Raw genomic sequence first — 17,492 nt, forward strand, 5'->3', positions numbered from 1 at the left:
AGCGTTGCATTTGTGGGTAGCTATTCCGTGCTATCGCCATAATATCCCGCAGTCTCCCGCTCTTGAATTCTGGGTTGAATCATTCTTTCCTCGGGAATAACAAGCAGACAATCCTTTCGCGCCTTTTTCCCTGATTGCCCTGGCAGACGCCATAGCACGGCACACTTGGAGCCCGTTGAGCTTTTTTTTTTTTTACAGTCACCGTATGTGTACTGGATGCCGCGGACAGAGGAGATACTCCGCGCTACACAGCCACATTCATTTGCTTTGCACAGATAGCAGAGATGGTTATCAGCGTTCTGTACCGTCTATGCCGAGTAAACTAGCATGAGGTGATGGTTCTCTCTCCCCTCTGTACTCTCTATGCTATCATGAGTGCCCCTGGCTGAGATCGCCGGGCGCAAAGCAAAACTGGGAATATCCCGAGTCATCCAGAAATCGACGCTAGCCTCGGACCATGGACGCACACCGCCGAATTACTGTGCCTAGTGTGGCCGCGTGAAATCGAATTTATAATATCTGTTTTATAAAACCGGTTTAATGTAATTCGGAATTATCCTGTAGTGTAGACGTACCCTCAGTCTGTGGTTATCAAACACTACAAATTCACTGATAAAACCTGATTTCAAGGCTTTATGCAAATAAGTGGGCACAAAGAAATGGTAGTGGAGGAATCTGCAGGCCAGGAGACCCCCTTCTTTATTGGTTGATTCCGAGAGCTAGTTAAGGTTGATAACATTGCTACATCCATGACTGGACGTTGCAAAGGCAGTTGGAGTAGAAATCTCTACTTGATTTGATAGAAACATAAAGTAAAAAAAAAAAGGCATAAGAGGTGCCTGAAAAGTCTATTCAACCGTATCTGTATTTGTATGAGGATGGTGGAGTAGTTTCTTAAGCGTTATCCTTATGTTAAAGAGCCCTTTAGATGAGATTTAGAAGTTAGTCTCTTGAGTAACAAGCATTCTGTATCCTTGAAAGCTTCTCTGAGCCCCAGGAAAGCTTTATTTTAAATAGCTAGTGGGGCGTGTGTTTGACTGCAACTAAATGGAAGGCTTCAGAGGTGAAGCAGCTATTCATATTCCTCTTCCACTTCTTGCTTGGGGTTTGAACATTGGGGAACATCAATATGTGGAATTAGTGTCCAGTTTGTAGCTGTCCCCTCTCATCAATAGTTATTACTATTGCATGACTTTGTAGCTCTTCATAAAAATAATATGCTTAATTTGGAATATTTTTATTCATTGTTACAGTGTCTGATGGGACACAATGATGCAGATGCAGTTGTAACAAATAACCATTCCGTGACCTGAAATTGAACTTCATAGCTCAGGTCAAGTTTAACTATAACTTTATTTAATCAAATGCCTCACAAATGTGAGGTTAGTGACAAGGCTGTCAGCAAGCGTCTCTGCTATTCTGACTGTCCTCCTTTTGTAGGACATCCTAATTTATCTCCCATAGCACAGAAAGGCAAAGTTGCCAGCCTGCCTTCTTGTGTTGGGTGGACATTTTATTCAGCAGCAAAGAAATGCCAGGCAGAATTACAACTCCCTGTCTGTATTGATGGGGGCAGTGCTGGTACGGGCAGTGTGCTGGTGAATTGGTTACCACCATAACTGGCAGCTCCCTGATCCCTGATTATTTCAAGGGAATACTAGCTAAGACATTCTTTACTAGTTAACAAAGGCGAACGTTGAAACTTCCCAGACGGGTACATCTGCTCCCTTCAATCTCTGCAGATCATCTCCTCGTCTCAGCTGGCAGATCAGTGCTAGGATAGTCTTTTTGAAAAGGGTTGGACAGTGCTGGATAAGCATACACTGCTGTTATCTATGCTGTATGATAAATATGGAGGACATCTGTCTCCGGGCTGTGAAACCAGCACTAATTGCTAATGAAAAATTGATTCTCAAAACACGTAAAATACCAGTGGCTGTGTGTCTGATGAATGAAGTTCTGAAGCTCCACTATGTAACTTTCTTTTAAATAAGAAAACCCATCTGATGTGACAGTTCAAAGCTGTATGTTATGAATCAGAAGTCCTTTCCAGCCCAGCTAGCCAAAATGGCTTTATCTAATAGATAAGTTGCCCCTCTGCTTACAGAATCCAGAAAAATTAGTTTGGTTTTGTAGCAGTTAAGATCACAGGCTTTTCAGCGTCCACTTAAAAATTACCGGCTTGATAGGGGGAGAAATGTAGTAATATTATATGCAGAGCAATAAAGTAATGCCAGAGCGAATAAGAAATCAAATTGTATTTCAAACCAGAAAATAAGATCTTTGACTTTGGGTTAGAGAGGCAAAAAGATGACATACAGATCACAAGTTCTTGATGGAAAACAGCACCATTTTTGACTAGGTAAATAATGATCATGCTGCTTAGTTATATTGTGCTGTACTGTGTTTATACAATAAACACTTGTATAGCTAAAATATAATGGATTTGTTAGATAAAAGGCAGCATCTGACCAATGGGGACCCAGAACTGTACCGACAGTAATGCTTAGCACTCGGTACCTTATAGCTAAGAATCTGAAAGCATTTCACAATAAGCTGTTTTAAGTACTATAGATGAGAGAATTGAGTCACATAGGGAGTGGTGTGCTCTGATGTCCTGTAACAAGTGCTGAGAAACACGGAGAGAGCTTGGGTCTTGTGGCACACGAGAGTGCTTTATTTTACTGGATCCTGCCAAGTCTCGAGAGTGCTTTATTTTACTGGATCCTGCCAAGTCTCAGGCCTTGTCTACACGGCAGAAGTAAATCGAAGTTATCTAAATCGAATTTATAAAACCGAATTTATAAATTCGAATTAGAGCATCCACACCACGAATCTCAAATCGAAGTTGTGCGTCCATGGCCCATGTCTTACTTCGATTTCAGGAGCAGTGCACTGTGGGTAGCTGTGACACAGCTATCCCATAGTTCCCACTTCCTGGTTTTCAGCCCAGTGCCTGCTGGGACCAAAAACATTGTCCCGGGTGCTGCTGGGTACAGCCTCACCCCCCCCTTTGTGAAAGCAGCAGCCAACCATTCCGCGCCGTTTTTCCTGGGTGAAGAGAGCAAACGCCATAGCACAGCAAGCATGGACCCCAGTGCTGAGACCATGACCCTGCGGAGACCATGGACCTGATGAGAGACCAGTTAAGCATCGTGCAATGTTTAACAGCTCGCACACTTCTCGTTGCTGTCTATGCTGAGCCTGACCTGAAAATTCAGGAGGAGAGGGGAGGAGGAGGTGGAGGAGGAGGGACAAAGAGGAGGACTTCGGAGTTTGAGGAGCAGCTGCGCACCGACAGGAGCAGATGTTAATGATGGTGATGATGACGACATAGAGAGTGATCTACTCTCCCTAACCGCAGACCAGCATTTTGAGCACTGCTGGGTAATGGGGTCAGCTTCTGCCCATTGAACGCCGATTTGGGGCACGGGAAACAAGCACACAGACTGGGTGACCGCATAGTTTTGCAGGTGTGGGACGATTCCCAGTGGCTGCATAACTTTCGCATGCGTAAGAGCACTTTCTTTGAACTTTGTGACTTGCTTTCCCCTGCCCTGAAACGCCATAATACTGACATGAGAGCAGCTCTCACTGTGGAGCAAGCGAGTGGCAATAGCCCTCTGGAAGCTTGCAACTCCAGACAGCTACCGGTCAGTCGCGAATCAATTTGGAGTGGGAAAATCTACCGTGGGGGCTGCTGTGATGCAAGTAGCCAAGCAATCGTTAGGCTGCTGCTACGAAAGTTTGTGACTCTGGGAACGTGCAGGTCATAGTGGCTGGCTTTGCTGCAATGGGATTCCCTAAGTGTGGAGGGGCCATAGATGAACCCATATCCCTATCTTGGCCCAGCGCACCAGGGCGCCGAGTACGTGAACCGCAAGGGTACTTTTCCATGGTGCTGCAAGCACTGGTGGATCACAAGGGACGTTTCACCAGCATCCACGTGGGATGGCCAGGAAGGGTTCATGACGCGCGTCTTCAGAAACAGTACTCTCTTAAACGACTTGCATCAAGGAATTACTTCCCAGACCAGAAAATAACAGTGGGCGATGTTTGAGATGCCTGTCGTTATCCTGGGTGACCCAGCCTACCCCTTGATGCCGTGGCTCATGAAGCCATACACAGGCAGCCTGGACAGTGCTCAGGAGCTGTTCAACTACAGGCTGAGCAAGTGCAGGATGGTGGTAGAGTGTGCATTTGGCGTTTAAAGGGGCGCTTTCGATCATTACTCACTCGCTCAGACCTCAGCCAAAGAATGTCCCCGTAGCTATTGCTGCTTGCTGTGTGCTCCACAATCTCTGTGAGAGTAAGGGGGATACCTTTATGGCGGGGTGGGAGGCTGAGGCTAATCGCCTGGCCGCTGACTACGAGCAGCAGACACCAGGGCGATTAGAAGAGCACACCAGGAGGCGGTGCGCATCAGAGAAGCCTGAAAATGGTTTTGTCGTGGGCCAGGGTATGGTGTGATTGCAGTGCTTCTTTGCCCTTGATGAACACTCCCGCCTCTATTGACTCCCTGTAAGCAACCCACCGTCCCCTTTACTTACAGCTTGCTGCAGGACTTTTTCAAAATCAACCCCCCACCTTTCATTACATGTGGCTGAAGGAAAGAGAGCCAGTATGTTTAAAAATCATTTAATCTTTATTAAAACTCATTTGTTATTGCTTTAAAAACATGCGTTCATTTTTAAAGGATCATTCCCTGTAATAAAAGCACCCTCCCCCTTTGGATGTGATGTCTGATTAGAAAGGAACTATATTCAGAGGCACAGATTTATCTAGGTATCCCTGAAAGCTGTGCTTTGGGAGGAGGATCACAGGTAAGGAAAAGCCCATGAAATACATTTCAGCTTCATTACAGCCTTTTGGTTGGGCTCTCCATGGGGTGGAGTGTGCTGGTGCAGGAAGCCTTCCCCACGCGTTTCTAACACGTCTGCGTGAGGGAGATATGGAACCTGGGAGCTTGGAGGGTGATTAAACATGGACTGCAGTGGCACTCTGTAACCCCGCTGCTGTTCCTGAACAAATCAACGTGCGTCTGAGGATATCAGTGTGATCACGCAGGCAGCTCCAGTGTTCCATCACGCCAGCGCCTATCTTCCTCCCTGCACCTCTGATCTTCCTGCTGTCTTCCTTGCGCCACCTCTCTTCTACCTGCCGGTCTTCCTCTCGCCACCTCTCATCTCGAGCGTCTCTCCTGTCCTCCCGGTCACTGGCATCTTCTTGTATTTTGCTATCAGTTCCTTCAAATCACTATGATATGAGCTGTGTTACTGTGGCTGACTTCCATGACTTCGGAAAACATTTCGTCTCTCGTTCTCTTTTTCCTCTGTCTCTTGGGTAGCCTGGCAGATGGGTAGTGAGTAAAGAAAACACTGCACAGCTGTATGGTGGAGGTAAGAGAGAGAAGTATGTAAAAAGATACATTTCTTAGAACAATGATTCCACTCACTCACACAGCACAAAACTATGCACCTTACGCAGAGACATGTGATTTCACTTTAAGGTCACATTTTTCATCTTTTAATACTGGGAGACTCTGTCCCTGGGCTCAAGAGCACAGTACAGATGCAGCTTGCTGGTACTACCATTATAAATTTGCTTCCAAGCAGCCATGGTAAGTCTTTATGTTGTCTCACCCCTTCCTGCTAAAGCATCATGCGCAGCACAAGTCCCTCCCCCAGCTACATCGAGTGGCATTACAGGAGCATAATGGCCCATGTTTTCTCTCTAATGACAAAGCAATTACTTATTTAAACCAGGTCACACATGAACGACAGAACTTCTGGTGAGAGTTACAGCACAAGAGGCAGAGTGAATGTTTCATGCCTGTGATCAGAGTCCTGGCGCTTATGCATCTATGCTTTGTGAAGCAATGATTCCAAATTCAGGCATGCATGCCTGGAGGGGCAAAGCATCTTTCATTGGAGACCGGCTAAGGCAGCATTGCCCCAAAATTTACTGAAAAGGCACTTTGATTTCCTGCAATATCAAATCATGGAGATTTCTTGGAGGATTTTCATGCATCCCAGACATGTTAAGGAACTTTTCATGTAACTGTAATGGCTAAAAAGAAATGACAACGCATGCTTAAAAATTGATAATAAAAAACGCTAGTTTTTAAATATGACTGATTTAAACATTTACTCACCGCTGGTCCCTTCCATGGCTTCACTTTCTGTGATAGTGGCTTGATTAGCCTGCTGCAAGGTTAAATCTTGGGTCAGAAACAACTCCTGGCTGCTGTTGGTAATTGAGAGCTGTGTGGTATCAGCAATGTCTCCCTCATGTACCTCTTCCTGATCTTCCCCCTCTGCAGAATCCTCAGCCACAGTTGAAACTGAAATCAGGTCATCTGAATCCACGATTAAGGATGGCGACTGGTAGCCAAGCCCCCAAAATTGCATGTAGCTCTGCATAGAACCTGCATGTTTTAGGAGCAACTCCAGAGATCCAAAAGCTCTTCTGTGGTCCATGCGGGAGCTCTTTTTCTATTCTCAGGAGACTGCATTTTTAAAAGGTGCAGCGTGATTAACTGCTGCTCAGAGCCCCACGGTGGACAAACAGGAAACTGATTCAAACCTCCACGGGTCTTTTCCTGTTTACCTGGCCAGTGCATAGGAGTTTGAGTGCTGTCCAGAGTGGTCAGTGGTGATCTGTGGGATAGCTTCCTGGAGGCCATTAACTTCGATTTCCGTCCCACACTGCACTAAATTCGAATTAGTAAATTCGATTTTAGGGTTACTCCTGTGGTTTAGTAGGAGTACTAAAATCGATTTAAATAGCCCTTTAATTCGAATTAGAGGGCTGCATCATGTGGATGGGTGCTCCATAAATTCGAATTAAAGCCGTTTAATTCGAATTTAAGGCCTCGTGTAGACATGGCCTCAGTATAACCATACCAGTCATGGTTAATTTGCTATGCTCCACCTGTTAGATATTTCTTAGTGTATTTTAAGAATACTATTATATCTCCGGTGTTAAAGCACTGGGTCTAAGTCTACAGGCCTCTCATAATACCCATAGAACACATAGTCCGTGGGTCACTTAATCTGCCTGAATGTGAGTGTAGTTCTCAGCATTATGTGCTCTCTAAACCAGATTTATCACCATGCCAGCAGCCTGCCCATATGGCCTCCAAACTTAATCCATTTGGCTAGACTGTCTTCACAGGTGTCCTGCTGAAGAGATCTCACATGCTCTTCTTCACCCAATCACAGCTCCTAAATGAGAAGCTTTGACCACAGCACAAACCATTCTCCGGCCCATCGTTAGAGGGGAGCAGATGTCGTTGAGTTGAGCTTTATCTTCCTAGACAGCATTTAATAGTTGTTAGGCGAGCATCTAAAGCCTTCACTCCGACCAAAAACACTGAGACACTACAGCTCCAGGCTTTCTAGGGGAGCAGAGGAAGCCTTAATTCACTGGAGCATCTTGTTAAAACCTGTTGGTTGCTCCTGATGTAAAAGAGCAGGAGAGTGCAACAAGGAAATAAGCAGAAGCAGCACTAAACCAACGCTTTTCACAGGTAACCAGTGGTTTTGAGTGACTCAACTTTTCTTGGGTCCCCACCTTAAGATACCATAAAGCATCTTGATCTGAAGAGGGCAGGTGCTCCTCCTTTACTGAATGAGGCCCCTTTAAAGTGTGGCAAACTGGTTAACCAAAAACTGAGATGTCCACAATTGCTAGTGACTTTTGAAAATCCTAGGCCTTAGTAAAGGGCTTGTTCAGAAATCAATATACTAAGGTATATCTCTTTTGGATGGGGCTAATGGTTTTGTTTTGGGATGCTTTCTGGCATTATGAGAGATGATACAGCCAGGTAAAAAATACTTGCAGTCCTTTGAAACTACAAAATCCTATAGCTATTGGCCATACTGTTTTTTTGGTCTGAGATGCAGGGTCTGTCAAAACGAGCTGAGTTTCAAACCACTAAAAATGTCAGGCTTGCAGTTGGTTTCCGAGAACCCTTTGCAAGCTTCTTACAAAGTCTGAGAAATCAAAATGAATGTTTACTTGAAGCTATTCCTATTGTTAAAGATATTAAATAGCCTCATTGGTAGAGCATCTGAGTTTGAAAAGCATAATGAATGCTGGCACGGGGTTTGAGGTGAAAAACTCTTCATAATTCCTCCATTGGATCTCTGTTCAGCTACACAGACCTAGGACTGAAGAATGCAGTCTGAAGCCATTCAATATGCTTTTGTCATTAGGAGACCCTGTGCAGACTTCTCATCCCAATCATCACTGATTAACAACTATAAACAGCCACTTTTGTTTATGCAAAGCAGAGATAAATAGTTTGTAAGTTAAAATCTGCTGTTAAGAAGCGGGCTTTTGTGTGGGGAAAATGAGACGGCTGTCAGGTTAGACTGGTAGACTCTCTTCCCATGGTGTAGACTTGGTGGAATTCTTGGCAAAAAGTTTGAAACTTTGTTCCTGAAGTTCCAAAACTTGCTGACCTTCTGTTTCCACAGGATTATAGCGGAAGGTAAATGAGTCATCTGCAGATAGCTGAAGAGTTGGAGAAACTGGTTCTGAGCAAACAAACAAACAAAAAAAAAACTACAGAGGGAACATAGTCTAGTGCTTCAAGCAAGAGACTGGGAGTAAGGACTCCAGGGTTCTATTCTTTCTGTGCTACTGCCTTGTTATTGGACCTCAGTATTAAAGCTTTAGAGGTGCGAAACTGAGGCAGTGGCCTTTGCTTGAGGTCACACAGGAAGTTGATCATAACAAGTGTCATAACCAGATAGTTAAGGGTTAATGTCTCTTTTACCTCTAAAGGGTTAAGAAAGGCTCCATAAACCTGGCTGACACGTCTGACCAGAGACCAATAGGGGATCAAGATGACTTTCAAATCTGGTGGGGAGTCTTTGTTTGTGCTTTTTTTTTTTTTTTGGTTGGTTGTCGCTCTCGGGACTAGAGGGACGGGTCATCGTCCGGCTCTCAATCTTCTAAATCCAGTCTCTCCATGTTTAAACTTGTAAAGTAACTAGCCAGGCAAAGCGTGTTGTTGTCTTTTTTTGTTTCTCAACTTGTAAATGTTCTTTTTGCTGGAAGATTTTCCTCTGTTTGCGATCTCTCTCTTTCGTACGAAAGAGAGAGATCGCAAACAGAGGAAAATCTTCCAGCAAAAAAGAACATTTACAAGTTGAGAAACAAAAAAAGACAACAACACGCTTTGCCTGGCTAGTTACTTTACAAGTTTAAACATGGAGAGACTGGATTTAGAAGATTGAGAGCCGGACGATGACCCGTCCCTCTAGTCCCGAGAGCGACAACCAACCAAAAAAAAAAAAAAAGCACAAACAAAGACTTCCCCACCAAGATTTGAAAGTCATCTTGATCCCCTATTGGTCTCTGGTCAGACGTGTCAGCCAGGTTTATGGAGCGTGCAGGGGTCAGGGCAGAGGGCTGGGTGTGTGGAGGGGAGGTGCAGGGGTCAGGGCAGAGGGCTGGCTGTGTGGAGGGGGAGGTGCAGGGGTCAGGGCAGAGGGCTGGGTGTGTGGAGAGGGAGGTGCAGGGGTCAGGGCAGAGGGCTGGGTGTGTGGAGGGGGAGGTGCAGGGGTCAGAGCAGAGGGCTGGGTGTGTGGAGGGGGAGGTGCAGGGGTCAGGGCAGAGGGATGGGTGTGTGGAGGGGGAGGTGCAGGGGTCAGAGCAGAGGGATGGGTGTGTGGAGGGGGAGGTGCAGGGGTCAGGGCAGAGGGCTGGGGTGCTCACGGCAGGGGGCTGGAGAGGATATGCCTCGATTCCACCCCTTCCCCCAGGGGGCCCATCCCCACCTCTTCTCTGCCTCCTCCGCTGAGCAGCAAGCACACTATGGCTCCGCTCCCCCTCCTCCTTGCAAGGGCGATCAGCTGATCGGCGGCAGGGAGAGGAAGTGGGAGGGGAAGAGGCAGGAAAGCACCACGCTGGGGGAAGAGGTGGGGAAAGGGGGAGCTTGGCTGCCAGCAAGACCAAGCTTCTGCCTCCTGCTCTCGCAGGTGAGAGCAGTTGGCGGGGGGGCTGAGTGAGGCCGGGACCCCGGCAGGCAGTAGCATGCCATTAAAAATCGGCTCGCATGCTATCTTTGGCACGCTTGCCGCAGGTTGCCAACCCCTGGTATACCATGTACTTGAAATGTGAAAAATAAGCTTTTGAAATTTCATACAGAGAGACTGATGAACTCATCCTTTATATGGTAAAATCAGTTTAAATTCTAAAGGCCATATTTTCACATGTATGTGAGAGACAAAAATCCCACCGGGTTGGCTGTCTTTCTTAGAATAGAGTCCAACAACTTCCTTTCTGCTCTTGCAAGTGAAAATAAGAATAAATCCCCTTGTTTCTAGACAGTCTTTTTTAGATATCCCAATATAAGAGTTATGGGACAGTGGTGTAATGGTAGGGTTTTGGTTTGGAGCTGCTATAGAATGGGAGATCCAAAGCATGCTACAAATGGGTATAATCCGCCCCTCCAACAGTGCATGGGCATCTCCCGTGATTCTAGTACCCAAACCAGATTTTAATGAAGGCTGTTTTAGATACATTTTAGGAGATGCTATGAGAATAGAAAACCATATCTAAAGAAAGTGGTCTGTGTAGTTGCCAGAGGTGATTCTGTCTTTGAAGTTGGATGTTTAGATTGGATCTATAGTACACTTCCCATGCAGCCTTCATTAGAGTAAACGTATTTTGTTTTGTAGTGGGATTGGGGAGATGTGTAGTTTATAGCTAAGACAAGTGGGAATCAAACTTTTAACAAGGGAATCATCTTTCAGTAACCCCACATATATTAATATGTGTGCAAGCTTTTTTGCTTTGGTGTCACTTGTATTAACAGTCTGTTGTGGCAGTATTGAAAACCCATTTATTAGATGGGTGTAGCTGATGCAGTTACCACCACTTCAGAAGATGTGCACTTAGTACTGAAGACACTTGCAAAACCCTAAGGAATACCTAGTCAATTCACACAAGCACTGACTGTCCCCCATTTCCCTCATAAAGTAACAATGGAACAGTATATTATGGAGACGGGTCCTTTCTAGGCAAGTGGAGTGAAACTGACTGCTTGGCTTAATATTCATAGTTGCTTCATTTAAAAAAAAAAAAAAAAAAGTAATGAGCTGTTGCACAAAGGTGAGTGAATGGATCAAGAAGCTCTTTCCCCCTCCCAGTAGTCTTTCTGCACCCGTTGAGATTCACTGCAAAGCAGTGTGTATAATTGTCAAATTCTCATCCTGTATATTTTCTTTCAGATTCCTTTGTTTCTTCCTCTCAGCCTGTCTCTCTCTTTACGACTTCACAAGGCAAGTCTGTCATTTTCTTGTACACTAATAAAAGAAAAATGTTGAGAAAGGCTGTAACTGGGGCATAAGGCTTTCTCTTGTCCAGAATTATCCCTTAAAAACCTGTAAGTAGCTTCAAAACAGTTCACTGTGTGACCTACTAAGCAGCTGTTGGCTAATGATCTGGTTCAGCCAAGCTACTCTCTTATGGCCTGGTTGCTAGTGCACAATACATTCTTCTTGGTGTAAGAAAGATAAAGACATGCTCTTCCCCCCTCATACAGCAGTTACCTAGTGCTATCAACAGCAAATTGGCAAAAGGGATCTATAGCTGTGAGCCCTGGAGCACGTGCAGGGTTTCCTAATGTACATAACAACTCTGAAGAAATAGAGGTTCGGGAGAACAGGACAGGTTTGCTGCTGTTCATGTGGAAAGCTCCTGTGAAACTACTGATAGTCTTTATCTTTTGCTGAATTCTTTGTGGATTAGTACCACAATCCCGGGAGGCAGTTGGCTGACATGTAGGACTGGCTGCCCATACTATGTTGTGGCTTTTCTTTTCATCCAGCTGCCGACTGAGAATTGACATTGTAGTCAGTGCATTTCTTGGGCACAGTCCTGCCGGCAATGCAGAGAAAGTTAGAGGGGAACACTGTGCTTTACTTGTCTTGCTATAAGAGCCTCATTATTTTGAGGGGAGGCAGCATGGTCTAGTACACTGGTTCTCAAACTTCTGTGCTGGTGACCCCTTTCACACAGCATGTCTATGAGCGCGACCCCTCTCCCTTATACATTAAAAATACACTTTTATATATTTAACGCCATTATAAATGCTGCAGGCAACGCGGGGTTGGGGGTAGAGACTGACTGCCTGTGACCACCCATGTAATAACCTCGTGGCCCCCTGAGGGGACCCCATCCCCAGTTTGAGAAGTACTAGTCTAGTAGTTAGAGAAGGCAACTTGGACCCAGCCTCATAGGTTCTACCCCCAGCTTTGATATTGACTTGCCATATAGGCCTTGGGCAAGTCCCTTCCTCTCCTTATTTCTTAGTCTGTGGAATGGGGATAATATCCATCAGAAAGCATTTTAACAGAGAAGATAGGTTCTAGCTGTGTTAGTGGAAGGTATATGTTGTGCTGGAAACCTGGTCAGTGGAAAAACTGTTTAAAAAATCCCAGTAAAATCCTTTCAGCACAGAGTTAAAATAAGTGATTGTTTGTTCCTCTTTGAATAATTATCCTACCCAAGCCTAAGCAGAATGTTTCTAAAAGCTGGGAATTGTGACCTGTTGATTTAAATTGGTTGCCAACAGTGCCCCCCGCCCCCCAACTGGTATTGGGGCTACTAGTATATGCAGTGCCTTAGTGGCATTGACCTAACAGCTGTGGAGAGAAAATAGCAAAGCCTCTCCCTGTGTCTTCTCTGGTAGCTACAGTAGCTTGCTGTTGGTATGAAATTCTGACCCACCGTATAGTGATGCATCTAACAGTAAGTACAGTAATGCAAATGCATCAGTGCTTTAGCTTATGCTGTGGATTCCCTGGAGAAAATTGTTACCTGTATAGTTCAGGCAGTGGTAGGAGTGGGGAATGCTATATTCTCTCACCATTTCACATCTCATCCCATGTCTTATCATGAATGCAAATGATACCATCCTATACCTGTGAAGCAACCAAATATATTTTCTAAACCATATACTTAATAGGATGCCAAAGCTCAATAGCTGACAGAATAGAAATGACTAGATAACAGGTACCATAATATGCCACCTTTTTCTAATCTGGGATGGGGAGATAAACTATTGGCCCATAGTTTAGTATAAGGAGAAACTTAAGATAGGAAAACTGCTTGAGGTCTGAAATGACTTGTTTCCATTCTCTACAGCAGTGGTTTTCAGACTGTGGGTTGTGACCCAGTACTGAATCGCAGACTGTAAGGCACTGGGTCATGGCGGTTCTGGTCAGCACCACCTACCAGGCCATTAAAAGTCCTGTCAGTTGTGCTGCCAGCTAAGGAAGCGGCCAGCTAAGGAAGCGGCCAGCTGCAAGTCCAGTTCCTAGGCGTCCCAGTTCCAGTGCCAAGCACCAGCTCCGTACTCCCATTGTCCGGTTCCTGGCCAATGAGAGCTGGGGAGAGGGTGGGGTAGGGGCGCGTTGCCTGCAGGCGAGAACCACACGAAGCCACTTGCACACCTCTGCCTAGGAGCCAGACCTGCTGCTGGTTGCTTCTGGGGTGCCTGCCTTAGCCCGCCTAGTGCGCCACTGACTGGGAGCCGCCACAAGTAAGGCCGCATCCCACTTGCACCCACTGATCCACTCCCCAAACCCAGAGCCCCCTCCTGCACCCCAAACAGAATCATAGAATATCAGGGTTGGAAGGGACCTCAGGAGGTCATCTAGTCCAACCCCCTGCTCAAAGCAGGACCAGACATATTTTTGCCCCAGATCCCTAAATGGCCCCCTCAAAGATTGAACTCACAACCCTGGGTTTAGCAGGCCAATGTGTGAACCACTAAGTTATCCCTCCCACCTCATCCCAGCCCAGAGCCCCCTCCCATACCACCAAACTGCTCATCGCCAGCTGCATTGGGTTGCGGGCATCAACAATTTTCTTCAGCTAGGTCCCCTGAAAAAAAGTTTGAAAACCACTGCTCTACAGGAACAAAGCTATTCACTAAACCAAAGGCTTGGTCTAAACACAGATTTTGTACCAGTACAATTACTTTGTTTAGAGGCTGTGATGTTTAACTAACAGTTATGCCAGTACAGCCCCTGGTATTTGACGCAATTATACAAGTATAAGGATGCCTTATACCTGTAAAGCTTATTGTCCTTCCTGAATAGAAATAAGTATATCAGCAGGAAGCACCTTTATACTGATATAAATGCCTCTGCACTTGGGGGGGATGTTGTAATACCCTAACTATCCCAGCATAGTTAAAATGGTACAAGTTTTCCGTAAAGACAGGGCCTAAGATAGTTATAGGCAAATTCATCTAGATCCAATCCCTTAGCAGTACGATTTCTTGAAAACCAAATGGGGCAATAGCGTCCGTAATCTAGGAGTGTTCTCATGTGGATTTGACTTGCATCCCCCAGTTCTAGTTTTTCAGCACACACCTTTTGAAATTTCGGAAACTTTGAGTGCTGGAAACACCAGAAGTATTCAGACAAGACATGAGTGCATCAGCTTAGCCCTTGTATCAGCCAGTCGTTGGAGGTGCTGTTCATTTAACTTGATAAACAAAAAGTTGGGTCTGTTGGAGCCACCAGAGTTACTAGTTTAACCCTGATTTCATGTGCACAGTTAAACTTGAATAAATTTTGACACCTGCATATAAGGGACAGCCAGAACTCCAGGGCAGAATGAAAGATTGTCGTGCCTTAGCTGACCAGACGGTTAGGAAACTTCAAAGCTGGTCATCCTTCAGAAAGGGCTAAGGAAAAGAGCTGATTCCCAACTTACATGAATAGGATAATCTAAGGAAAAGCCTGCTATGCAGTATCAGAAATACAAATTCTTTATTTGGCTGTCTAAGCAATTCACCCAGCTGGCACAGTACACTCCAGGCATCTGGAATAGGAAGTTGCAATACTGAAGAACTTTGGGGCAAGCGGTGGGAACAAAGTTGTTAGCCGGTTACAGCCTTTTAAAAAACATTTTTCTTTCTATTCTGTCTCTGTTACTAAAGTCCTTTGCAACCTAGCTTGACTGCAAAGTGTCTGCTGGCTAACTTCCTATCTTGGTGCTGTGGCTGTCAGGTGCTGATACTGCTTTGCACGTTTTTAGCTTCAATCTTAATGTCTGTTGTATTTGCTTGAATTAGAGATAACACAAATTAGTTCAGTGGCAAAAAAAAGCCTGAATTTTTTTTAAGCTGATCACTTGGGGGGGTGGGGGGAGGGGTGTGCACATGCTGTTAAAGATTCTAAATCAAGTGTCTATCACCTTATTAAAGTGATAAGTATGTAGTGATTGCTACATCACTTTGTTGTTAGCTAGCTACAGATCTCTGATGTAAATTTGTTTTTCCATCAGCTAACATACCGTTAGACTTTAAAGTAGCAAATTTTACTTAAGTTTGTGAAAACAAACTAAGCAAGTGGTAAAACAGCAAGATGCAGAACACTTCAGAAGGAGAACCAAATATAAGCTAACTCTCAAATCTGAGAAAGAAATGACCTCAACACTGAATTCTATCCCGTGGGAGAGACCATAGCAAGTTGGTCCGACCTGTAAGCTGAGCAAGGCTCCTACAGATATCTCCCATTCTAAGGGTAGCTTTTATAGGATTTCTTAAAATGGCTTTGAACCCAAAGAGGAAGGATGGTCAAGTGAGGGAGTTTCCCTGGGACTCAGGAAATCCACATTTAATTTCCTGCTCTGCCGCAGATTCCTGTGTGACCATGAGCAAGTCACTTAGGTCTAGTCTACATTAGAAAGCTAGGTTGACCTAGCTACGTCGTTCAGGGGTATGAAAAAAACACAACCCTGAGACACTTAGTTAATCTGAGCTAAGCCCCAGTGTCAACCATGCTAGGTTGAGGAAGAATTCTTCCATCAACCCACTTTCAGAGAGATGGATTTACTACAATGGTGGAAGAACCTCTTCCATCACTGTAGTTAAGCATTTACACTACAGTGTTTTTGCTGTGCCCTCTGTAGGGTTTCTAGTGTAGACATACACTTAGTCTCTCTAGGCTTCAATTTCTCCTCTGTACAATGAAGATAAGAACATTTCCCCTACTTCACATAGGTGTGAAGAGAAATATTTTCACAATTGTGAAGTGCTCATGTTAAAGTGACGAGAGGACAATTTAGTCCCTTTGGTCTGTTTTTTGACTTTATAAATGACGAAACCTGTTGTGGGATTCTTGCATCTGCCTCTGAAGCATCTGGACACTTGGAGATTGGATACTGATCTAGGTGGGACCCAGATCTGGTCTAATTTGGCAGTCCTATGGCTATAAGAACAGAGGAGTTGCATACCAGATCAGTATTCCCTAAGTGTGTGCTTGCCATTGCAGTTAAATAGATACTGACAATTTTTCATATTTCCATATAGAAGCTGGGTTGAGATGTCTTGATCCTCCATTTTAAAATGAAAAAGCAAAAGGAAACAGTTTTTTAAAAGGTAGCTTTTTGTGCCACCTTCATGCACCATAAATTAACAGGGACAGAGCCTCATTTGAGCTCAGTGCAAACTAGATGAAATTCTGTAGCCTATGATACACAGGAGATCAGACTTGATGATGTAATGTTCCCTTCTGGCCTTACTCTGTGAATTTTTTCCTTCAGTCTCTTATCCCTCAAGCCATAAGAAACATCTGAGTATTTTCCCCCTAGAAACTGCAAGATCACTCTCTCCAAGCTGCCTGACTTGAATATGGATTTTGTAGTGTGATTCTAGTGTCTGTCTTTATCCATACTCTGATTTAGGGAATGCAAGTCAATCACATATAGGAGGCCTGTGTTTCAGATGAACCTTTTAATTGTAGAGCCTTGTTTTTGGCGAAATGTACCTTTATAGATCCATTAGAACAGTGGCTTTCAGCCTGTGGTCAGCAGACCCGCTGGAGGTCCATGGACTTTGCCTACGATTTCCAAAGGGGTCCACACCTCCACTTGAAATTTTTTAGTGGTCCGCAAATGAGAAAAGGTTAAAAACCATTGCATTAGAACAATGGTTCTCAACAGATTTATAATTGTGGGCTGCATATGTGACCCACAATGTGTTAGGTTGAGAACCACAGCACCCAGCCTGCAACCCTCTCCCTCTCCCTGTTCTTTTAATCCTCCATTGATGGGGATTCCAAAACCGCCCTTTGAAATCATGGGAAGCTATGTTTCCTATTGGCCATTTAAGAACATAAGAGTGGCCATACTGGGTCAGACCAAAGGTCCATCTAGCCCAGTGTCCTGTCTTCCGACAGTGGTCAATGCCAGGTGCCCCAGAGGTCTAAAAGTTAACTTTCCATACCAAACCTTTTCCCTTTTAGGATGCTAGTAATATTTTCATATAATAGTAGCAAGACCCGTCAATATCTCCTGTTGCACAGAGCCTGCACAGCAAACAGGCTGTATCCAAATGTTACTTCATTTGTGATCTTACTTGTAATGTTAACCCTATATTGGAGACTAACTTTCATGTGTGAAGCTGTATATTGCCTGAAGTGTGATTGTGGAGCTGTGTAAAGCATACTTACATCAGA

The 17,492-nt window shown here is 44.8% G+C and overlaps 1 protein-coding gene across 3 annotated transcripts in view; it reads left to right on the forward strand.

Annotated features, from left to right (window-relative positions):
* The window catches only part of RTN3 (reticulon 3), a 42,277-nt gene that overhangs the window by 7,771 nt on the left and 17,014 nt on the right, over positions 1–17,492 (forward strand). For 2 of the 3 annotated variants that reach the window (XM_032804405.2, XM_075073239.1), the window contains exon 2: positions 11,247–11,297. The exons of the other annotated variant lie outside the window; for it this stretch is intronic. In XM_032804405.2, the coding sequence (XP_032660296.2) occupies positions 11,247–11,297 (51 nt within the window). The remainder of the gene's footprint in view (positions 1–11,246; positions 11,298–17,492) is intronic. 3 annotated transcript variants of the gene reach the window in all.

The sequence above is a fragment of the Chelonoidis abingdonii genome, chromosome 17 (assembly GCF_003597395.2).
Source record: "Chelonoidis abingdonii isolate Lonesome George chromosome 17, CheloAbing_2.0, whole genome shotgun sequence".
Classification (NCBI taxonomy): domain Eukaryota; kingdom Metazoa; phylum Chordata; order Testudines; family Testudinidae; genus Chelonoidis; species Chelonoidis abingdonii.